Source organism: Falco biarmicus, chromosome 12, assembly GCF_023638135.1.
Source record: "Falco biarmicus isolate bFalBia1 chromosome 12, bFalBia1.pri, whole genome shotgun sequence".
NCBI lineage: Eukaryota > Metazoa > Chordata > Aves > Falconiformes > Falconidae > Falco > Falco biarmicus.
In genome coordinates, this window is record NC_079299.1 from 24,857,321 (window position 1) to 24,882,769 (window position 25,449).

The 25,449-nt window shown below is 42.4% G+C and overlaps 1 protein-coding gene across 1 annotated transcript in view; it reads right to left on the minus strand.

Moving 5' to 3' along the window:
- Window positions 1-25,449, minus strand: part of PCSK2 (proprotein convertase subtilisin/kexin type 2) — a 109,132-nt gene that overhangs the window by 69,524 nt on the left and 14,159 nt on the right. Inside the window, exon 2 of the mRNA XM_056357564.1 lies at window positions 18,468-18,572. Coding sequence (XP_056213539.1) covers window positions 18,468-18,572 — 105 coding nt within the window. The remainder of the gene's footprint in view (window positions 1-18,467; window positions 18,573-25,449) is intronic.

Sequence of the window (25,449 nt, forward strand, 5' to 3'; positions counted from 1 at the left end):
TATCTCAATTTACCTCAGGGCTTGACCAAAAAACTCACATAAATCTCAAGAAAATAATTCATCCTGTCTTTCAACAAAATCAGTAGTTCCTCTAGTCAGGGGCGGTAGATAGCTGCTGTTTCAATCAGGCAAAACATTAAAAGAGGTTTCAAATCACCTCACGAAGGTGACAAAAACTATTTATCATTTCATTCTACATCTTCACCAGAGGGTAATGCACATGGAGACAGAACCTCAGCCTGGAGGCAGTGCTGCAGTTTGGGATCAGAGCTAAGAAGATGCCTTGTCCTGCTGTACTACCGCTGCTCCTGGCAGTTAGGGCAGGAGAACTGAAAGAAGCTAAATGTCTGCTTCCTACGTGCAGAGATTCAAGAGAGCTCCCATTTCCATGAGCAAATATTATAATAAAACCTGTGAAACACCTACATAACCCTAAGTGGTAAAAAATCACAGATACATCTGGCAAACCATACCTTCCCCAGCCAATCAACACACATTTGGGGTCAGTACCATCATCTAAAGTAGGTCTAAACTAGCACAAAGACACAAAATTCCCTGACTTTCTGCTTCTTTCCATCTGAAAATGCAAACACAGAGGAGTGTTGGATTTTACCTTCTGGGAAACACTGTATATAAACCTGTATATTCTAAACTGCAGCATGTTCAGTCAAATAACTTGTGCATAGTTTCTGCAAAAAATTAGTTGCTTATTGGACAGCAAAGAATGAAATAGGTAATGAAAAAATGTTACTTAGCTCACAGTCTCCTGAGCACAAAGACCTCCCACTCAAATCTCTGTCAACACTAGAGAGGTAAATGTATTTTCTCCATCTGCTGCTGCTGTTACCCAGGTCGAAGAAGTGCCATCCTGGGAAAAGCTGGAACGAGCCATAGAGAAGCAAGGATAGGAGCAGAGGCAGGGCAACTAGTACTGGATTATATTCAGGGACAAATGCCTCCATGCAATTCTGTTATTATTTTATGCTTAGATAGCCTCTAGCACAGTAATTTCCCCTGAGCCTCCAGATCATGCATGTGGAAGCACTAAATGACAACAGTAATTACAGTTTAAGGTTACCGTCCTTTGCCTAAGTCTTTCAGGCTTCAGAGGATCTGCGCTAATCTCTTGGTTTTTATTTTTTCCCCACTGTTCTCATCTCAGTTTTCTTATTGCCCAGGTGCTGTAAAGACCACAAATGGCTGTAATCCAACCTCTTCTTTTTTTTTTTTTTTTTCTTTTTCCTCCCCCTTCCAGAACAGTAGATTGGTCATCTAGAATCTACTCCTACTTCTGCTATGCTTTGCTGTATGAGCATTTAGAAAATTTAAAGTCCCCACTCTCTTCATTTCCAGCATTTGTGAAATGGGCATAATCCGTATTTGAAACATGCTTTGAAACCTGCAAAGATTACTTCATTACATACTGTAAAAGACCACAAATTCTGATGAACAGACAGATCATTTCAGTGGGAGATCTGCAAGTATTAAGTCACCAAAGCAGTCCCCTTCTCACTGTCATCTATTTTGTAGGCAGATAGCAAGTATTTGGGAAGATTTGACTTTCTGGTTTACACTGAATTATTAATTGTTTGCAAGTCAGGTAGGTAATTCACCTTGTGCACACTTCTCAAGTACAGTGCTAATAAAACCTCGATGGGTAGATTTTTCTGACAAAAAACATTCTCAGGTAAACACCTGTCTTTACAGAAACACGTCCTTTCTCTAAGCAAAAATGTTCAGTATTCCACAGAACGTCAGGGCACCAGCAGACGTCAGTTTGACTCATACTCCTAGCAGCAATGTCCTTTTTCATACCTTCCAATCTCAATCCGGAATTTGCACTTCTTCAATACACTCAAACTTTCTTCCAAACCTCACTGACACATGAAAGTGAAAACATTCATAATTAAACTCTTGAGTTCCACTAAGTCTGCATATGGCAGCTTTGAAATGAAACAAAACCCCACTTTTTTTTTCAGAAAAAAGTTTTCTTTCTTAGAGCTAACTAACCAAACCCAATCATTTATTATCCCCTTTTCCAGGTTTTTCTCCAAGTAGCTTCCTGCTGCTGAAAAAATATTTATACCTCATCTTCTGTATGTCTCAAGTTAACTACTGGGGGTTTATTATTTTCAGTAAATTACAGCCTATGAATAAAAAATAAAATACTTCCTCCTTTGGAAGAATGCATCACTTAGCCCCCACCACCTCCTCAGAACAGGGTTTAAGCAGCTGCTAAGTATGCTCTGACTGAGGGAAATCTCAGCCTCCTTAGATGGTTTTAGCAAAGGCAGGATGAGTTGAGCTCCCCCGGATCTGTTTGTGATAAACTCTTCAGGCAGTTTTGGGTAACAATGGCTTCATAGACCAACATCCAAACAGGACTAAAAAAACCCCAAAACTTTTGATGCAGATGTGCAGCGAATTGGCATTGTTCGGTGAATTAGCGGTAGAAGCATTTAGCTTGTGCCAAGCCTCATTGCTTCAATTTTTCAAAATGGCCATGGACCAAAGAGCCGGTGGAGGCTTGCTGGAGTTAACCAGCATGACAGCGTTGTACAGCTGTGAGAAGCTCAAGCCCTCACAGTAGCACTGCTGCCTCTAAGTTTGTTCTTAGCCATTTAGAGACAATTAAGAGCGGTGAAGTGAGCAGCGAGTTACCCATTTCTATGAGCAGAAGGCTGTAACCCTGGCTGACAGTCAGATGCTTGTTTCAAATGTTGTCCCCCACTAGCTATTTTTCCATGCATGCAACATACTTTTCACATTGTGGGAACTGGAGTCAGACCTACGGATGTCTGGAAATAGCACATTCATTTGGAAAGAATGAAACTGAAAAAACAGTCAAAACCGATAATGAAACAAAAATCTTACAAAGGTTCCAACCAGAAATGTTGAAACAAAATTAAACTCTTTGTTTTCTAAACAAAATAATTTGGCGCAATAAAATATTTTTGCCCTGACTCAGTATTTCAAATATGAAAAAGTAGATTCTGCTCCTGTCACTCTGTGACTGCACTATCAGAAATAAAATTAGTCGAAGTCTTACAAATATTTTTTTCCTTTACAAAAATAATCATTTTAGCTAGTTGGTTGTCAGATAAAAAAAAGCTTATGAAAATTTTTTTCTACAACTTGGGGAAAGACCCTTGAGATTTATGAGATATGAATACAGTTAAGTCTGGAAACAGGGAAGTGAAAATTTAACATCGAGGTTTTCCTTCCTCTTTTCAGAAAATAAATAGCCCAAACACAAATCCTCTTCCTATAGCAATCAAGGGAATTATTCCAATAAAAGCTCGTGTTCCAAAACAAATAAAATGGATTCCAATGAACATTTTCCCAGAAGAGCATCACAGCTGAGGAAAGAAAATAAAGCAAGCACTCTTCAATTATGTCAGTATCTCCCGGCCTAAGAGAATCAGCGTTTTTGTCCAAACTCTGCCAGAGATTGCTTGCTGCCTCATGGTATCAGATCCATAAAATCCATGAGGCAAGCTATTACAAGAAGAACCCAGATTGTTCTGAGTTAGAAAAAACAAAAGTTACAATGGTACCTGTAAGGATTATAAAAGGTATCTCACTTTTTGAAGACACTGTGCAGACGCTGAGTAGAACGTGGCTTTTCCAAAGAGCAGAGGGGCTGGGACAGGAGCTCCTTGTTTTGCCGGGAAAAAAATGCCTCCTGGCATAATAGCACTGACTTGGGTGGAACCACAAGTAGGACAAAAGTGATCCAGTGACCCAGAAGCTCTGCAGGGGAAGGCTGGCTGAGCGCCAGGGACATCAGTAGCCTAACACAGAAAATGGGCTCAGTATTGAGTTTATCGTATTTGCCCGATGACAAAGCCAAGTTAGATGCGAACAAATGTAATCAATCACTCGGCCTCAGACTCCAAGACACAACACAGGGCATCTCCTGGCCCCAGCGGCTTATTTTGTTTTTCAGGTTCTTGATGAGGATACAACCAATGCATCTGGATTTCCTCCAAAGAAAAGGAACAGGAGAGAGTGTGCGGAGCTGGTAAGGAAGAAGAGAACCAGCTATTAATGTTGAGCATAGCACTGCAGCGTTATATAACCTAGAGCCCAGCAGTAATCAGCTTAGTGATACTGCTGCGAGACCAGGAGCATAAAAATAATAATTAGATCTGGTTCTTCTGTGAAGACTTCACATTTGCAAGGCTCATGGACACCTTACTGTGTATCCTCTGTATGAAACAATAATGCTTGGAATCAATAAAGATAAAATGAATGGAGACTGAGTACTTACATTTATGAAATACCAAATCTGTACACATAATAAGAGCATATTTCTTTTTATCACTCAGTCAGTAGATGACTATCAATACAAAACATAAAGCTGTATCTTCACAGAAATTTAGCCGTTCAGCTATCACTTCACATAAGCAAAATTGTAATATTGACCTGAGTCCATGTATGATAGTATGGAACGGATACTATACAACTAATTAGGAAAAATATGTACCATTGAGATATTAAGGTATTTCTTTGTCTTTCTGCAATGTTTTATCCTACTCAGTCCTACTCTGCCCCTCAGTACAGAAGTTTACAAGGTCAAGAAGCATTCTTCAACTTCACTAATCTATGACATACATATCAGCATTTTAATTACTATTGACTATTCTCAGCTGTTAGAGGCACCCATTTTGCTGAAAAGCCATCTTCCAATGCAGCATCAAATAATTACTGCAGAAAATATTCAGAAATAATTTAAATATAAACCTTTAATTAATTTCCACTGTATCACCAAATACCACAATCAACTTTCTTTGACCTTTGTAAATCCCTTTTTGTATTCATGGAACACAGCATGTACAGAAGCAATGATTTCACAGATGTATTTATAACTCCTTGTTGGCTACTGGGCTGTTGAGTTGGTGGCAAAAAAAAAATTAAAATATTATACTTAAGATATTGCATGCACACTTTGAAGATCTAGAAACACAGAATGCTGATAGCAAAAGTGTTTCGGAACAGATTGCAATAAACCAATACACTGAAATGCTGTTCACAAAAAAACCACTCATCAAATTTTAAACTACAGTAAAGTATGTTAAATGGCATGAGTGGATGCACTACATAATATATTTATTGTGTGACATAGTAACATATGCTATTTTATTGACTCTTTTAGCTTGAGTCTCTAAGTAGCAAGGTGGTGGGTTTTTTTAACGACACAGCCCTCAGATGCAAGCCCTGCTCAGATACCCCAGAAAACTACACCAAAAAAACGTTCCAGTCTTATGTTGTTACTGATTGAACTGTACACCCTCAGCTGCACTGCCTTTTATTTATTGCCAATGTCATATACAGTAAATGGTTCCGGTCACCTAACTGTACACACAAGAAACCAGTCACTGTTTTAACAGCCGATTTCCTAAAGCCAAGAAAGAATAGATATAAACTGTTAAAAATTGAATTTGTTTCTGCCATGTCACAGTCTAAAATGCATGGCCATCATATACTACCAGATACAGTATTTTAACTAATTCTATATTCTTTCCAAAGTATATGTCAACCAACATTTCCAACCTTTCAAAAGAGTCTAACTCAAATGCAATTTTCCAGTATCCAAATTTTCTGTTAAGCTTAGAGATTTGCTAAAAGAAAATAAGACTTCAAAATGTCTTGCGTTTTCCTAAGGAAGTTTTTCTAGCGTATAATTTACCTATATTGAAAATAAGAAGGTATAGCTGCATATACACACTTTCTAAACTGGAAGTGAAGTTAACCCTGAAGACGGGCTTTCCCATGGCAGTCTGGATTCTGTCATAGCTCCAATGTGGTGACGTGGGAAGGGAGAGCACTTTTGAAGCCCACATATTTGCCATCATCAAGCAGAAGCACTCCTGGGAAATGACTGACTCTTCCAAGTCGACCCCAGCTGTCCTGAACTGAGCCCTGGCAAGAGGAAGGGAAAGCGTCACCACACAGGGCCAGGAGATGCTGGTGTGATGACAGCCCAGAGAAGACTTTCCTTCATCTCACCAATGCAGGCTGGCTCAAACTTCCCAAGGGAGAAAGGCATGATTATCACCAACACTATTGCCTGTGGATTCCTGGATCCAGGGAACGCCAAGATACTTACAACCTTCAGTGACTGTTAGCTCAGCATGTCAAAGCACCGCATTTGATTTCTTATTCAAAACCAAACTTATCCCACACTAAAACAAACTTGTGCAGCACACTAGGTTCCATGTTAATCCAAAGTCACTGGCTCACACTGTCCATTCTTCTCAACATCCTAAAAACCCTCAACCATATTTTCACCACTGCTTACACTACAGTATTAAACAGACCCCACTGATGATTCAAGGCTGGAAATTGCACAGGCATATTGCACAGACAGAAAAAAGCCCTGCACCACAAAACAGAGACTCTATTTGTCAGGCAGGAAAGAAGAGGGAGATGGAAAAAGCAGAGGGAGACTGCAGAGTGATGCTGCAGTCAGGAGAACAGCCCTCAAGAAAGTAGAAACTTAACTAACGCCAGTTCAGCAATTTACAGGCAGCAGACTAGAGGCTGAATGTCATCATCAGTCTCAAGAGGTTTATTGTAAAATTACTGAACTTCCACCTGGTTACAAGTATTTTTGAGGGATAAAGCTCATTTTATTGCCTTGCCCCACCTTACCCCAATTACCACGTCCAGCCATATGAAAATGATACAATAAATGACTGGAAGCAACTTTAACAGGCCAACTGAACCACCCCAGGGCCCTGGGGAGGAATCAGCCACACCTGAGTCAGTTATGATCACTGTCTAACCCCGTCTTAAAACCACTGACCACACAGAGCCCACAGCCCCCAGTGGCACCAGGACTGCAGCGCATCAGTACTTTTATTTTTGGAAAATTCTATGTGAACCTGCACAGCATTGTCTTCACTTATCAGTCTATTATCTTGCAGTACATTCATTTATTTCCCTTCTATGAGAAGCAGTTTTAGCTTACCCTGTAATTTTAGTTATATACTACTTCCATAAGACGACACATGTATGTTTGAGTTTGATGTCATTTTGATGGTCTGTTATTTTATTGTGTGCAGCTAATGGTGCTTTTTCATATAATACAGCTATAAAAGATTTCCAACATTCTTTAATGCTGATGTTGATGGATTGTTTTTTTTTCTGCTGGAAGCTGTCTTTCTAGTTACAAATAAAAATAATAGATCAATTCAGCTCTAGCTTTAACATCATGCGGGATACCTGTATTTGCTCCAGTAGCAAATTGTTTGAAGTATTTAATATTCCATACTCAGTAATGTTTGTAATATGGAACAGCAGAAACTTCACTTAACTGTGGCACAGAAAGACATTCACTTGTACTTGGACCAAGGGCATTGGTAGCAAATCGTTCAAAATTTGAAGACTGAGACATACCACTCCCATTGTCTGCATCATTTTGTAAGCACGAATGACACCACAAGCCAGAACCTGGGCAGAATCAAAGAAAACTAAAGACCTGGGGGGTGCAGGTGAAAAATTTTGGTGCCCAAGTTATTTTCTCTTCCATTTTACCAGTAAGAGAAAGGGGTACAGCCAGAAATAGGTGTGTAATGTGCATCAGCTTCTGGCTTTGCAGCTGGTGCTGTCATGAGAGGTCTGGCTTCTGTGACAACAGGACATTCTTTGACTATAGCCTGTTAGGGAGGGATGGGATCCATCTGTCTAGAAAAGGCAAGGGGCTCTTTGGCAGCAGGCTGGCCAGCTTGGTGAAGTGGGCTTTAAACTGAAGGACTTGGAGGGAGTGGTCCAATGTGGCAATGTTCATGCCATCACACCCAACTGGGGAATAAGCCAGCCCAACCAGAGCAGCAGTAGATGTTCCTTAGCTGCCTCCCAAGGTGAGTATCAGAAGGCCAGCCATCTCGAGGATGCGCATGACTACAGTGGATCCTCTTGCACCGCTTCTGGGAAACCTGCACGCTCAATTACCTTTCTGAAATGCCCATACACCAACACACGCAGCGTGGGGAATAAACAGGAAAGATTATAGAGATGTGTGTGTGGTCACAGGGCCATGATCTCATTGCAATTACAGAGACATGGTGGGATAGCTCATGACTGGAATGGACAGCTACGTAAATTTTGGGAAAGACAGGCCAGCAAGGAGAGGTGGTGGAGTTGCTTTTTATGTGAGGGAGAAACTGGAACATATTGAGCTCTCCCTTGGGGTGGATGCAGAATGAGTTGACAGATTATGGATGAAGATTAAGGGGCAAGCCAACACAGGGACACTGTTGCGGGTGTTTGCTATAGACCACCTGATCAGGAAGAGGAAGTCAATGAGGCTTTCTACAGACAGTTGGAGGTAGCCTCATGATCACAGGCCCTGGTTCTCACGGGGGACTTCGATCTCCCTGCTGTCTGCTGGAAAGACAACACAGTTAGGCTCATGCTGTCCAGGAGGACCTGCAGAATATTGATGATAACTTTGATACAGGTGTTGGAGGAGCCAATGAGGCGAGATGTGCTCTTAGACCTTGGCTTCACAAAAAAAGAATGGCTGGTTGGGGAATGCGAAGGCTGGGGTCACCCTTGGCTACAGTGACCATGATATGGTGGAGTTCAGGATCCTCCATGGAGGAAACAGGACAACAAGTAGGATTGCAACCCTGGACTTCAGGAGAGCTAACTTTGGCCCCTTCAAGGAGGAACGTGGAAAAATCCCACAGGTTAGGGTTCTAGAAGGTAGGAAGTTCAAGAGAGCTGGCTAATATTCAAGCATCACTTCCTCCAGGCTCAAGATAGGTGCATCCCCATGAGTAAGGAATCAAGTAAAGGGGGTAGGAAGCCTGCATGGATGAGTAAGGAGCTTCTGGCAAACCTCAAATGGAAGAAGGAAGTTTAATGGGATGTGGAAAAAGGGACAGGCCACTTGAGAGGAATATAGGGATGTGGTCAGAACATGCAGGGACGGGACAAGGAAGGCTAAGGTCCATTTGGAATTAAATGTGGAAACGGAGGTCAAGAGCAACAAGAAAGGCTTCTTCAAGTACATCAGTAGCAAAAGGAAGACTAGGGAAAATGTGGTCCCACTGCTGAATGAGGGTGGTGCCCTGGTGACGAAGAACACAGAGAAGGGGAGATACTAAATGCCTTCTTTGCATCAGTCTTCATTGCCATGGTTGGCCCTCAGGTATCCCAGACCCCGGAGGCAAGAGAGGAGGTCTGGAGAAAGGAAGACTTTCCCCTGGTTGAGAAGGATCATGTTAGAGATCACTTAAGCAAACCTGACACCCACAAATCCATAGGCCCCAATGGGATGCATCCCTGAATGCTGAGGGAGCTGGCAGATGTTATTGCTAAGCCACTCTCCATCATCTTTCACAGGTCACGGAAAACAGAAGGGGTGCCTGAAGACTGGAGGAAAGCCAACGTCATGTCATTCCAGTCTTCAAAAAAGGCAAGGAGAAGGACCCAGGAAACTACAAGCTGGTCAGCCTCACTTCCATCCCTGGAAAGGTGATGGAACAGCTCACCCTGGAGGTCACCTTGAACACTGTGGAAGAAAAGCAAATCGTTAGGAACAGTCAACATGGACTCATGAAGAGGCAATCATGCCTGACCAATTTGATAGCCTTCCATGATGGAATGGCTGGCTGGGTAGACAAGGGGAGAGCAGTAGATGTTGTCTACCTTGACCTCAGCAAGGCTTTTGACACTGTCTCCCACAACATCCTCAAACGTAAACTCGGGCAGTGTGGGTCAGATGAGCGGACAGTGAAGTGGATGGGGAACTGGCTGAAGAGCAGAGCTCATAGAATTGTGATCAGTGGCGCAGAGCCTGGCTGGGGGCCTGTAGCTCATGGTGTTCCCCAGGGGTCAGTGCTGGGTCCAGTCTTGTTCAACTTATCCATCAGTAACCTGGATGAAGGGACAGAGCACACACACCCTCAGCAAGTTTCTGGCGATACAAAACTGGGAAGAACGGCTGGTACACCTGAAGGCTGTGCTGCCATTCAGCGAGAGCTGGGCAGACTAGAAAATTGGGTGGGGAAGAAACTAACGAAGTTCAATAAAGGCAAACATAAGGCCCTGCACCTGGGGAGGAATAACCCCACGCAACAGTACAGGCTGCTGCTGACCTGCTGAAAGGGCAGCTCTGTGGAGAAGGACCTCGGAGTTCTGGTGGACAATGAGTTGCCCATGGCTAGCGGTGTGCCCTGGTGGCCAAGAAGGCCAGTGGGACCCTGGGGTGCATTAGGAGCGTGGCCAGCAGGGCGAGGGAGGTGATCCTCCCCCTCTGCTCTGCCCTGGTGAGGCGCATCTGGAGCGCTGTGTCCAGTTCTGGGCTCCCCAGTTTGAGAGAGGGAACTGCTTGGGAAGGTCCAGCAGAGGGCTAAGGAGATGAGGAGGGAACTGGAGCATCTCTCTTACAAGGAAAGGCCCAGAGAGAGCTAGGCCTGTTTAGCCTGGAGAAGAGAAGGCTGAGAGGGATCTTATCAATGCATACACATCTCTTAAGGGCGAGTGTCAGGAGGACGGGGCCAGGCTCTTCTCAGTGGTGCCCAGTGACAGGGCAAGGGGCAACAGGCACAAACTGCAGCACACGAAGTTCCTTCTGAACATGAGGAAGAACTTCTTTACCTTGAGGGTGACAGAACCCAGGCACAGGCTGCCCAGAGAGGCTGTGGAGTCTCCTCTGGAGATGTTCAAAACCCACCTGGACATGACTGTGCAACCTGCCGTAGGTGACCCTGCCTTAGCAGGGGGTTGGACTAGATGATCACCACAGCCCCCTTCCAACCCTGGCCATGCTGTGATATTTTACATTAGGACTGTATTGCACATCACAAATACAATATACATAGTCCAAATATGAGCCAGTATTGCCACACTTTATATCAGGAATTCAGACCCAGAAACTGGGAAATTCTTCAGCAGATGCTTAACACACTCTGCAGTGGACTACTGTGTCAACCTACGTGACAGCTTAAGTATCTGAGTAACTCTAGGCCTCGTTATTTTTTATATCAGAGTTATTTTTATTCTTATTACAGAAACTAACTCCTATGCAATAATTGTAGTATCTCAAAGAGCAGTGGAAGTGCTTTACAGTTGGAGTCATTGTTGGTCAACTATGCAAGACATAGCTGGACAGAGCTTTCTGTCAGCAGTTAATCCCCATCGACCCTTGCTGGGCACGTATTAGAGTCTGCAGGCCACTGGCATCAAGAAATGGGACTCCCTGAGATTCAGTTTTCAAAAAGCAATCACAGGGAATTTAGCAGTCATTATTTACAGTGACAACAGCCACACTATGTGTCCAGTAGAGTCATGAACTGAATTTGCTACTTCACTGAATTTCCAGTATCTTTTGTTTGACGTTACAACAATTTCATGGCCTAAAGACTAGTTTATCCTTCATGCTCCCAAGGCACAGCAGTACCCCCTTACTTCTGTCAGAGCACAAACAGGGCAAAGTAGTGGGAAACTTTTTTCCTCACTTACCAGACACCTAAATCTCCTCTGTGCAGCCCAGTCAACTTCTTGTTTGGAATGACAAAGATCATACAACACATGTAGCATATTTCCGACACTTACTCATTTTTGTCCTACTGGCTTTGTCTTTCCATATCTGAAGTGCAGGTTGAATTCCATCATCCCATGAACTGACACTAATTGCATCTGACTTTAACAGTATGCTTTAATCTCTGCTGCATCTTCCTTTTCTTCTTCTCAGATAGCCCCACTCCTGAACCTGTACATTTAAACAGCCACTTGCCAACATCTGCAAAGGGTCTAAATATCATAAAGAATATTCCTTCATTTAAAAGTTAAATTCTCTCAGTAATAAGACGTACACCAGATCAATTATCAGATGGTTGATTACATATATCTGACTAGAGGTTCCTCAAGAAAATAGTTGGGTTTTTTTCTTGTAATGCTTGCCAACCAACTTCATTATGACTTAGAAATCTGCAAAATGGGCCCTGAGCTGTATGACAAAGCAAAACAAATTGAGTTCAAGATGCTATCAACCTGAAAAAAAAAAGTTATTAATACAAGAACAGGCCTCCCTGTGTCAACTGGAACAGACTCTTGGCACCTCTTCCTCAAATACACTGGGTAAAGCATAAGACAACTTACACCTGAAAAAAAATAAACCAGGGATCCATTCGTGGAAGACTTTGACTCTCTTCTGCACGACACGCTTCATTTTGTCAGTATGACTGATGACAGAAATGCCTTCCGTTCTTGTTTGGTGAACAAGCTGGCAATGCATCTTCAACCAACAGTGTTTGAGGGTGGCTGCTTTTTTTTCAGCATTGGAAAGAAGACATTTCCTCTAATGAGTTTTCCTTGGCTGTTCAGTATTTATTACAGGTACTTAAGCAGAGCTTTTATTACTTAATGTTCCATTTCTTTCCAAAAGGATAACACCAATGCTTGTGTAATGCTGCCCTATAGTCTCATAAAATTGATAGCAGCTCCAAACTTTTCCTGGGCATAATCCTACCAGCGTGCCAGTCCCATGATAGCATATATTATGGCAATGCTAAATAGGCTTCACTGGGAAGTCTGTCACCTCTACCATCTGCAGCATGAATCTACATAAAAGAGCTGAAAACACGAAGAGTTTTTTATCCTGCTGTTTTCTCCCGTCTCTCTGTCCTAACATACACATGCATACCTCCCTGCATGGCAGAATGGCTGGGGGACCCAACGCCTCCCCCTAAGATGTGAGGCTGGGTAGCAAGTCCTGGGCATTACATCCACTTTACATAATGTTTACCCCCACAGAGGCTGAAAGTTTTGTATAGATCTGGGGTCACCGCTGTGGTGAACTGCATGGAAATTATTCCCTCTACCCACAAAGGGAGTCAACAGCAGGATTACAACAGTGCACAGGTCAAGTGCTGGCCCTTTCCTACAGGGTGGATTTTGGTATTGCTGCCCCTTGCTTTCAGGAGCGAGCCAGTTTTCTTCTCAGAGGGAGGAAGCATCTTGAGATACCTTCCAAGCTTTGATCAGAAACTTATCAGGGAATGAAGATCATTAGCGCTGGTCAGGAAGCTGAGAAATCACCACATTGTGCATGGAGCAGGAGTAAAGATGCCAAATGTAGCCATTTTAATAAAAATGACAGCAAATTGCTCTTATTTCTATGTTCCAGGCATGGAATTGCCTGTCTCTGGTACTAGAAGGCTGGAGAAATAGGTTACAGCTCCACAGCATTTAGAGAGCATTTAGATAACAAAATCTGCAAGGAAAGCTATAATGGCTCCTACCCCCTTGCAGCCCCAGGTCACCGCACCGTACACTTGCTGGCGAACTGGGGAGAAATGAGGACAACTGGGTTCTCCTGATCTTACCAGGAAGATTTTCATTTTTGCAAATGGAAAATCTGTGCTGGCATCTAAGGGAGCGAGGCAAAAGGCTCCACCTTTAACCCATCTCAAGCCTGTCATTAATGCTGCCAGAAATGGCACTGACAGTTGACTTACACTGCATCGCCAGCACTAAGGGCTGCTGCTGGGTAAGTGGCAGTGCTCTGCCCAAGCTGCCGGCCCTCCTTCCTCCTGTTAAAGGTGAACATGCATGAAATATCCAGCTGGCAGCACTTCCACCTTCATAGGTTGCCATGGTCTGACCACAAGCCAGTCACGTTAAGGGGCATGGGAAGGATACAGAAGAGTTTGATTTATTAAATCATTTACAGCCCTCTTTTCTTTCCATGTCCCATGACACAAGCAATGTGGAAGTACTGTTAACCATGGGCACCTAGAGACTGCGCCTTGAAGAAGCTACAGTTCTGCCCTCCCCAGACTCCTGTACCAGCTCGGGTATCAGCCAAGTCTCCTTTCTTAATCCCTTTCTGCAACATAACAATTGCCATCACTGGGATGTTTATTTCCAAAGAAGTCATCAACTAAGTGCCAAACTCACTCACTCTCAGTGGAAGATTTTCATTTCACCTTCCTCCCTCTGCACATATATATTTATTCCCCCAATACCAACACAGATGCACTCGCATATAGATACCAGTAATGGGACTCAACTCTTCCCTGTTTATTAAAGCCTCTTTCTTGAGCGGGATTAATCTTGGCAGCTGTCTGACAGGAGAGACTGTGTGGGAGGAAAAAGGTTTTATCTAAAACTTGAAAGAAAGCAAAATAATCTTTGAGAGAACCAACTGTGTTTCAACTCTTGCTCCTTCAGTGAGAGACTATTTACTAACAGAAAATTCTCAACAGCAGCAACACTACGGAAGCATTGCTCTGAAAGGTAACATAATGACCATGTATTTTTTCTTTCCTTTCACTTACGTGGCAACTTTTCAAAACATTTATTAATAATACAACTGAGTCTCTCCATAGGAGGCTAGAATCTAAGTTGGTTTTGAAAGTCAAAGCGAAGCAAATCCCCTGGTTTTCTTTTAGCAATGGTGGAACAGAAAAGGTCTCCACTTCCCACGCCGCCTCTACGGTACTTTCTGAGACAGGAAGCCTAACAAACAAGGCAGTGTGAAATATTGCTGTATTTCTAAGTTACTCTTCCAGAGCAATCACACTGATGAAACATACCACTGTTTCTCATAATGAAAGTTTGCTCTTACAGAAGCTGTATTTCCCCTGGCTCGTACAGCTGTCTCCCTTGAAAAAGGTCACCTTGCTCCAAGGTTGCATCCTGACCTGCACTGGGAAGGCAGAGTGCTTTGATGTCAATGTGGACGCTCTGCTTCTAGTCTCACCAATCTACCCCTGTGCTTCTCCACGTCCTCCTCAGCTCACGGGCTGGCTCTGTGCCCAAATCACTCAACTATTTTTCCAGCTCTGGGCTCTTGTTCCAGCCTGTCCCACTTATTCTCTCTTCACCTTCACGCTGATGTCTGGTTCTATCCTACACTGGCCCCTCATTGGCTTTATGTCACTCGGGGCCCTTGCCCCTTGCTGTCACCCTGCTGCTTCCTCCTCCCAGCTGCCTGTGCCCAGGGGCCATGGCAAGGAGTGCCTCCCTGCCTGCAACTCCAGGGCTAAGCACAGCAGCTACTTAAGTCAAGTTCCCCAAGGCAAACCAAGCCTAATGGCTGACCTTTCGGTCTGAGAAATTTCAGCTGAAGCAATTAACAGATAAACGCAGACAAAAATGCAATTTTGCACGGCAAATGCTGGATTTCTAGCTGCTATGCCTTATCTCATTAAAAATTCCAGCTTTAACATGTAAAAATGTTAGAGACTTCTCATCCTGCCCCCCACTCCAAATCTATTTGGCACCAAAGGCACACATGGTAAAACAACAATATACAAGCACACCTGGAAATCATGGGAAGTTGCAACTGATGCAAAACAGTTGTTTCTGAGCAAACCTCTCCTGGAAGGTTCTCTGTACCTCAGAGAATTTGATTTAAATAACTAAACAGTCTCCATTTGAAGCAGTTCACTGTGGCATCTGCCATTCTGACGCAAGGATCCCTGAGAGGATGTCAGTACAGACTGCAAAAGCCACGGTGCTTCATCTGCCTGCACTTTTCTTGAACAGTTCAATAGCACGACACACTATTTGCCACTATTACATCTGCCTTCACCTGCTGCCAGTGCTGCTTCAGGCTTCAGCAACGCTGATGTATTAATGCCAAATTGATCATATTTGAGGCTGCTCTCCAGAGCGCAGGTTCAGTTCTTACTGGATTCTCTAGGAAGGCACCTTAACGCTCCATTCCCACCCCTTTGACAGCAATGACGTTTATCACACAACTGCTCTGTATGTTTAGCATATCTCAAAATTATTTTGGTAAAAACAGAATAAATTTTACACAACAAAGCTTTTTCAAGCATTTTAAAAGACATGCAGAGCATGAAAATGATGCAGTAACCTGTTCACATACTGCTCTGCCATCTATCTCCCCAGACTCTTGAAAAACTGACATGGTTCCTCAAGGGACTTACTTGATTAAAGAACATTAATTAATTGAGTGAACATCTGTGCTGTTTTGCAACTAATAATTAAAATTAGCTAGGAATTGTAATCTCCTTAAAAGTGAAAAGTATACAGAAAAACTGCAGCCCACCTTCTCACAACACTTGGGTAGGGATAAGCAACTACAGCAGTCACCATAATGGTTCCCAAGAGATCTGTACAGCCCTGCGGTGGAAGTTTGCTTCCTGGCTAGCCTGACAACAGGAACATTTTATTCTTGGCTTCATGCATTAACATATTAACCATGACAGTGCTGACATTTGTTGCTAAGTAAAATTGAATGTAAATGGTCTAGAAAGTTGCCATTAAATTTAGAAGTTATTTTTGGAGTTTGAAATTAAGTACTGTCAACACAACTCATGTTTCCACTTATCTGCAAATATGACAGGAATTTTAATGACTTCTCCAAACTCCAGATATAAAACAAAGAAGGGAAATAAAAGTAATTATTTTAATTATTACAAAACTGTATTACAAAAAGCAACTGACCTATACGGTATCATAAGAGCTCAAGGACTATCCAACAGGACAGAGTAAGTAGGAGGGCTAGACAAGAAAAATGTCATGTTACATGTGGAAATGAAATGTTGCTTCCATCCCCCTTCCAGCCACCAGCACAACCACTAGGTCAGGATACAACCAGGATCATCCTTTTCCTCACATGGGTGATACTCTTAGTTATTTAAACATGGGGCTTTATTCCCTCAGATCAAAGGAAGGAGCTGAGGAGAGCTGAGCTATTGGTATGCAGCACCAGGAAGAAGTGGAGATTAACAGCAAAAATGGGATTTCATTGCATGTGACAGAAGCCAACTAAGAGTTTAGAGACCGCAAATATCAGATGACTGTGAAACAGAGCGTCTTTGAGCAAGAAGGTAGATTCATTTAAGCTGTTCTTAATAGCACTGCAGACACTTGGTTTAGAGGTAGTCAATGCAAAAGCCAGTCTGGAATTATACGGGAGTGCTCAGCCATGCAATATGAGACTGCAATGAGAATTGGTGGATTCTTACAAGTATCACAGATATTTGTAAAATTGTCAGAGGATTATTTCCAGTATAGTCACCTGCACAGTGACTGTACTCAGTCACTGGTTTGCAACATACTTAGCTGTATGCTTTTTCAGAAATGGCTTTTAACAACAGCAGGTGGTTCAGGGAAATGAAAGACACCTCTCAGGACATTTCCTTAGCATCCGCTAATTGTGGATGGTTTCTCAATGGTTTAGTTTCCAATCCCTGCTCGGTAAAGAAAACAAGGGAAGTCTGAGAATTTCTGTGCAAGGCAGGTTGAATGCGTCTCTTCCTTATAGCCCCTCACCTGTATCTGGTGGAAGCTTTAGAGAAGGGGGCCAGGAAGAGGTACCTCAGAGCACTGGAAGACCAGCAGCAGCCTCAAGGAACCTGCCAGCACTCAGCATCCCAAGATGAAGTGATGGGGCAGGCAGCACCTAGAACCTGTGTAGTTCACTCACATGGCTACCAGCTGCAGGAGTGCCCAGCCATGTGGATCCCAGTTTGACCTGGGCCCAGAACCACTTGAATTTTCTGTAGGAAAATTAAGCTGGGAATTCATCAGACCTTGCTTGCTCTGGTGTCACAACAACAGTGACAATCTTATTTAACCTATTTTTCTTTTCTTCCTACTCAGTTTTTCATTTTCATAGGTGTTCCAATACCATATAATATCTGGCAACAGAATTCTGTCTGGAATAAAATTGCTCCCCCCTCTTTTTTGCTCACAGTGTAGAGAGTTTAAATCCTACTGAAGGATTAAAAAATAATCTATTTGCTGTCATGATATCATTCCTCAGGCTTATCTACTTTCTTTGGGCAGTAAATACATTTTTTGTGCTACCTGGCCCCATTCCAGCCCAGTATTACACTGGTGTAAAAACTCTGAAGAACAGAAAAAAGAATGTGCTAGTGCCAGATTGTAGCCCTCTGCAAAAGGGGCCTTAACCTTTCGTCTGAGGGGTTTATGCTTCTGAAAATAGAGCATGCCATTTGTAGGTTGCAAGCAAAAGCCTCTGAAAGAAATACTGAAGTTTGACAACATACACTCTCTTAGCGTCTGGTGTGTAAGCTACTCCCCAAGAAAAAGTCCCCAGTGTGACTGAAGAGAAAATGTCATCGTTCACACCAAAAGATATTCTGGGGTGGATAACCCACAGACTAGCAGGATGCATGGTGTGGGGTGGGGCAGGGTGACTGTAAGATATACCCTAGATCACCCCTCCCCAGAGCACAGAGTGCACCAAGATGCCCTGGAGACTGTGGCATCACTGAGTCTTACTGGAGACAGCATACACCTCAGAGAATGTAAGTATTTGTAGTAGTGAAATAAAGATAAAAGCTGGGGCCGTCTGGGAGGTGTGTGCATACGGCAGTTACAAAGCTTGGAACAAGCATGGGGAAAAATGCATACTCATAACCACAGATTTGATCATCACCTGGTCTCATGAACAATAGTCTGTGTCACAAAGATGACATGACAGGTGCACGTAATGAGTCACTTACCCTGGAATCCTTTTCCAGGTGAAGCTTGTGTTGAAGACTGCGTCTTCTCCTGGCCTTGGCAATGCCATTGTGATAAAAGAAGTATCCAGTATCTAAAAAAGGGAGCTGAGGAAGAGAGAAAAAAACATCATGAAGCTATTGGCTACTAATAAGGATGACATGGAAAACTTTTACCTGTGAAGAGACTCAGGAATCTAGAGTAAGACTTACAAAGAGTTACACCAGAGGACCCAAATCACTCTTGAGAACGTCACTCTATGTTACTTTTGAAAAGTGTGCCCAAAACACTGAAGTTATTTGCTACAGGTTTACAACGCGTAACTTCACTTGGGTTAAAGTCAACAGTGCCAGTTTCTGAAGGGCTTCACAAATCACATCAAGATTATTTCCTGAAAAATCTACAATAAAAGAACAGAATGAACCACAAATTATTTGAAACTACCACAAACCATCCTTCAGCCATAAGGCGTTACACAAGTGCTTTTCTGAGCCATTACAATGCACCCGAGCTGATGCTGTAAGTGGTAAGGCAGAAGCAGAGTGACTTCCACTCAGAAAAATATAATATATGGAATTTCTTCTGAACACCAGCAAACAGAACGTACAAAGAACTTTAAGGAAACAGACAGCTCACAGTGTCCAGCTGGGAACAGTCTTGTATAACTTTACTGTCCAAGACATTCAGGCAGCAAGCAAACAACTCCTGAGGGCTTTCCAGCCCCACCTGAGGCAGGTGCCAGGGAAGGAAGATGTATGTCTGATATTAAATGCACCTGTCTCCACAGGACTGGCAGAGAGTGACTGGAAGGCTAGCAGACATTTAGCTTTGGGAAGGCTAAAAGACATGGTATTAGGAGAATAGCATCTCACTTCTAGCAGTCAATTATAAAGCTCCATTTGCAGCTCAAATTGTACAGCTTTTTCCTCATTCCAATTAATAGGAAGATTCCAGTTGAACATTTAAATCTAAGCAAGTAACTGTCTATTTTTAAGCTATGCTTGTCTTTGTAAAAGTTAAAAAAATTTCTTGTTGGGAAGTCATATGTTAATGCTGTGAACATTTTGACTTCAAAGGTTAGACTACCCTGTATGTAAAATAACTACTTAAAAGAGATACTCCAGAACAGCCATGACAGCCCTGTTCCTCTCTATTTTATTATCCATACTTCATAACATAAACCTCTTAGCAGGAGTTCAAAGTTCTTTACTGAAAAACTGTGACTGACATCTAGATTACTCATTGTGAAAACCAGGGCTGGATAAGGGTAGCAGGATCTCGCTGCCATAAAACAGTTTCCATGCCTGTATACAGGTATGCATAGTTCACAAATACAATTTTCATTCTATTAAATTACCTTCTGTTTCATTAAATCTATCAGTACATCTGGTGTGGTTCTGCAAACATGTTTTAGCATACATGTGGAGCGGTATAGGAATGGAAATTTCACAGTGAATTCTGGAAGTTTAAAATCTGGTAACTTTCCAAAGATGAGTATGTGAGTTTTGTGGGTTTCTTTTTCTACAAATTCTTTTTTTTATGTTAATTGAAACATTTAATACCAATGAAATAAAAGCATTTCGTTTTCACTTTTAAAATTGCACCGTGTATGACACATAATATATAAATGCAAAGTAACTTAAAAAAAAAAAACCACCACAAAGCATTCTGTTCTGATAGAAAGACCTCTTTTTAAGTGTATATAAAAGGTTAAGGAGATTTTGTCAAAATCATTATGGTTCCTTGGAGCTGATTTGCAGGGCTGACTGGAGAGCTCTTCTGGGCAAATAATCAGATTTTTTTGCATGAGCTCCACATGCATGTGAAGAACAGAACAACTGAGGCAGAAGGAAAAATGAGGCTATGAAAGCTCAGGGCAGTGGCCACAGAAGTCTCCTATACTTCCTATCTACCCCTCAAAGCCACAGATCTTAAGGCTCAAATTCTGTCTGGGTTTACATAACTTTTTAAAAGGAAATTTATGTTTAAAATGCCTGTATCTGACATCTTTACCAACTGGGAATCACGTTATTTCCATAATCCAGAGAGTTTGGCAATAGGTCTGACTGTCCAGGAAAAAGCCCTTCCCCACGTCAGATACATTACTCTATGCCTCAAAAATATGCAGGGGAAAAAAGCCCAAATAGCCAGATCAGTTACAGCCTGAAATCCACTCACTGTACTAACCATTGCCATCCATCGCAAACTGTGGTCCAATTACCCCTCTAATTCCCTCAGTGAAATCAGGCTATTTTCCTTCTATCTCAGTATCAACCATTCAAATCAATTCCGGTCAAACGTTGATCTTGATGTTCTTCCATTAAGGAAGATTCTCAGCAATTTTGAAGATATCGGCAACATACAGCTCGTATTCACGGTTCATTTTCTGTGCAGGGTTAGTTTCCAGTGCCACTTAGAATGAGGCAATATATGATACAGTAAACGTTTAAAGCCAGCGTATTCAAGGCTGACCATAAACAAAAGTAATTACAGTTAGTACAACAGTGATCACACTTATGGACTAAATTAATAAATTTGAGACTATTCCACTCTTTCCACAGATAATCCCAGTAATCTTTCAGGAACTCAGATATTTTACAATTCACATGGTTTTCACACTTGCTTAATGAAACTGGGGGCGGGGGGGGAGGGGGGGGACACGACAACAGACAGGAAGGCAGCTAAGTGAGGCAGTACGTGAAATATTAAATGATCAAACATCATGGATTGTGATTAATTAATAGCAGAAACCAAGCAATTTGCTGGAATAATCTAAATTCCACAGTAAATCCTTAACACTAATGAATGTACACACAGGAGAAGTGAGATGCCAGCAAAAGGCCTAAAACATCACACACTTTGACGAGCATTTTGCCTTGAGATCTGACGACAAGCAACCTCTGAAGTGCCCCTGCTACCGAGCCAGTAACTCCTCTGCGGCAACCGAACGGCAGGACGCAGGTAGTTCCCAGCGGGGTTTACGGTCCCACAATTAGCTCCTCCAGGAGGCCTGCTCTGATGGGAGCTAAAGCAAAATAGCGAATAGCAAAATGAACAGTGCATGTAATGAAGCGAGACGAAAACAGAAGGGCTGCTGTACATAAAAAAACCCAAAACTCCGAAGGGTCAGCAGCGGTAACTACTGGGTATTATTCTCATTGTAAAGCTGGCACTGTACTTGAGTGAAATTCCTGTTTCAGCAGCAGCAGGCTCTGCATGTAGCATGGAAAAGTGATGCACTCAGCCTGGTGGCTCAGGTTCTTTCTGTAAGACAGAAAGAAAGCTTCCTGCCCTCAGAGAAAAATTAGCAATTATGTACGATAACTAATTACTGGAAAGCACCTGAATATTCAAGTGAGGATTATTTAGGGTTAGAAAAGGGTCTACTACTGCCTTGATACATAAATATGGTCCAATATGAAGTACAACTGAAAATCTCAGGAATTACAGACACTTTGTTACTTGCAATATTTGTATAAAATTACTGGTCAAAAATACACACAAAATCAGAATCACAAACACCACAGCAAGTAGAGCAAAATCTTATACATCCACCCGTCTCCTCCTTTTCTTTAGATTTGCAGGTTCCTTGTGGTTATTAACAATACTATCTAAAGATGAAAATCTTAAGTTTAACTTCCTTCCTGAAAAGGGTATGGACCAGAAAATAACTTTTAAAAATTCAGTGTTCAACTAAATGCAGGAAAGAAGCGTCTTCCATTTAAAGAGGCTTTATCTAGAACGCAAAATGGCTTGGAGGTACCGTTTGGTATAGAAGGAAGCAGGGAATGCTTCATATCATGCACAGTTTTAGCACCGATACCTCTGACTCTGAAGTATCTTGGTTGTTCTTAGACTGCTGCTCCACCAGAGAAGTCCAAGTGTAATTAATATTGAAATAAAAATAAGTAAGTGAAATTCATGGTTCCCAGCCTTTCTGCACTCTCCTCCTTACATCTGACAATCTTTTCCCAGAAAAAAAAAAAAAAACCAAAAAAAAAGAATAGAGAGCAATAAGTTTACTCTGTGCTGTCCTTGATGCCACTCCGCAGGAAGAATGGCTGTAAATAACCAGCTACAATTCTCCCCTGCAAGGCATTGCTTCTGGGCAGTCATTCCCTGGTGCTGAAAGGGAGAGGGGGGGGGAAAGAGACACAGTCCACTGCTCAGCCTCCAACCACTGATCTGCTCCAAGAAAGAAAAATCAGGTGTAAGGTAGCCTGTTCATCACCAGCACCTGACCTAGGATGGGGCTGCACACACAGCTCCCTTGGAGCTGAGGGCTCCCATTCCATTTTGCCTACTTGACAGAGAAAATCAAACTGCCTTTCTTTGTGGTCTTGCCTTGGGCAATACACATGGTGGCAGTAGATGTAGTTTTGCCTGTCATAAAGCAAAGAACATCGGTATCAGCTGCAAAATGGTACAGGGGTTTAAAGAAAAGAAGCCACAGAAAGACTCAATGCAGACGCTGTTCTGCATTCTAAAACAGCAACACTGGGGCCACCTTGAGCAGAGGTAACGCTGAAAACAACTGGAACAGCATCAGTATCATCTGACCAGAAGAACCTAGCAATAGCAAAGTTATCACAAAGCAGCAATAAATGCTAACAAAAAAACCAAAAACCAACCAAACAAAAAACACAGTTAAAAAAAAAAAGTTGAATAAAACTGCCAGTGGCATCAGGTATTTACCTGGCTCTCAGTGAGAGGTCCAGCATTCACAGCCTGTCAACTAGTTTTAAGAGCGGACAAATGCAACACAAAAATAAAGAGGAATCTTGGTTCCCAGGCTTACCTTTAACATTAGATTTTACTGACTCACCTCAGGGTTCTCTCTACATACCCCTAACAAGCAAATTATGGCGCCCACAAAAAGCTTAAGAACAGATTGGATTGCCCCCTCCTATTTTAACAGGACTGATGCCCAGTCTCGCCACACTGTCTTTCATGCTACATCACATAATGCAGCATTCCTACAGTACATCACTAGCTTTTGTGCATCATTTCCAACGACTTCTCCCTGACACTGTAATGTTCTAAAACTGGCAATGGAGGCTATGGTCCATAACAACTTTCTTTTGAGCAAAATAATTTAGAAATACAAGTAGAGGATGATTTATAACAAGTTACCCCAGGGTTGCCTCCTTTGATCATCACCAAAATCAGCATAAACAGATCCATCAGTGAACAAGGTTCACAGAAAGCTCTCATCCAGCCAGGCTGACAAAGACCCTCCTCAAGGCTCTTTGCCTGCCTTAGCATGAATATGTGGCCAGGCACGCAAGGGTTCAAACAAACACTGGTGCTAAAGAAACCCTTTGTCTGCTCTGAGGAAAAAAAACAATATCTATTCCCCAAAAGAAAAAAAAAAATAAATAAAAAGATACTTTTTTTACAAAGTGTAACAAAAAGCATCTCTCCCCCACTGAGCCCAAGTACAGCTCCTGCCTTTAAAAGGGGCCATAAATCTACACAGGTGAGCTCTTTCATCCCATTACCACTCAGTAATTACACCAACGGAAAATATGACCCAAACCTGGGATAAGTAAATGTATTTGGAGCCTTCCCGGGCCCCACAGGCCTCACTCCTTCAGCTGCCATTACTGCTGAAGCACAACAAAGTGCCTCCCAGCAGAAATTAGAAACCTTTTAGAAACCTTTTCATCCCAGTTTCACCAAATGCACCGAGGATGCTTATAAATATTCAATATGAATTTTTAAACTCTTTCTCTCATTTTCCCTCACCCCAATTAGCATTAGAAATCATTTTACTTTTAAATACACAGATGGGAGCCAAGTCTGAAGTCAAAGGCATGCACTCGCTATAGCAAAGAGAGCCATGTAAGAGGAGAGCCAGCTAGAAACACAAGCAGCCCCCGGCATCAAAATAACATAGAACAAAGCACGAACAGGAAAGGATTAAGTCAAACATTAGCAGAGAAATGTGAAATAGCACAGAGGAGTAAAGCTGTGCCAGAGCTTACCCAACTTGAAATCCAGTCCACCACGTCCACGCAGCCCCAGGCAAGGATTTCACACTTTCATTAGTGTGCTATAATTACTCTGAAGGCTCAGCATAAGGATCTCAGGTGAAGCTAGAGATCTGCACAAGCTCCAAACGACCCTGAAAGACTGACACAGCCAGGTCCAGGTCTGAGCGTTATAACAGTCTTCCTAGCTCATTACTCGTTGCACCTGTGTCTTATTCAGCTGCGTCCACTAAAGCCTAATCTGCTTGTCTTGGCAAATCTGGCAGGTGGGTCTGTGAGCCATAGCTTTAACACTCCCAAAATATAAATCTCATATTAAAACATCATCAGAAGACAATCCTTGTGAAATTAACTTATTAACACACAGTACAACGTTTCTCCTACAAAATAATTCAGAAAAGCCTCACTTACGCAAGTACACGTTTTCAGCTGTGTTTCATATACACATCCAACCACCTCCTAACGGAAACAGGTGATCGTAATAAGAAAGGATTGTGACTACTTGGTTGAGAGATCCAGAAGTCAATGGAAATATTGCCATACACATGGTAACAGGGCTACCTGTTATTGTTATTTAGGATATTGGTTATCCTGTAAGAACACGGCAACCTTGCTTAAAAAGTTCTATGAAGTCTTTCTCAAGGCAGCAGAAGCAGTTTCAAATGGTTTCTGAAAGGTTCCCTCACCCCCACAGTGTAATGTCTTTTCCTCTAGAAACAGTGTGAAGTCAAATGTGATATCCAAAGACTTTGAAGAATATAAGCCTTTGGATTTTATTTTATCCTAAAGGATAAAACAAAGCCTTTTATCTAGTCCCTCTTGCATGTAGCAACCATGAGACTGAACAGTCTTCCCAACAGCTGGACATGAGGAGTTTAGTAAATACAGGGAAGCAAATGGAAGAAATGGAACCAGTCGTTGACTGCTTTATGCTTACATGTCCAGCCTATCCATGTAGAATTCATCTGAGCTCCCCATACAATTCATGGCA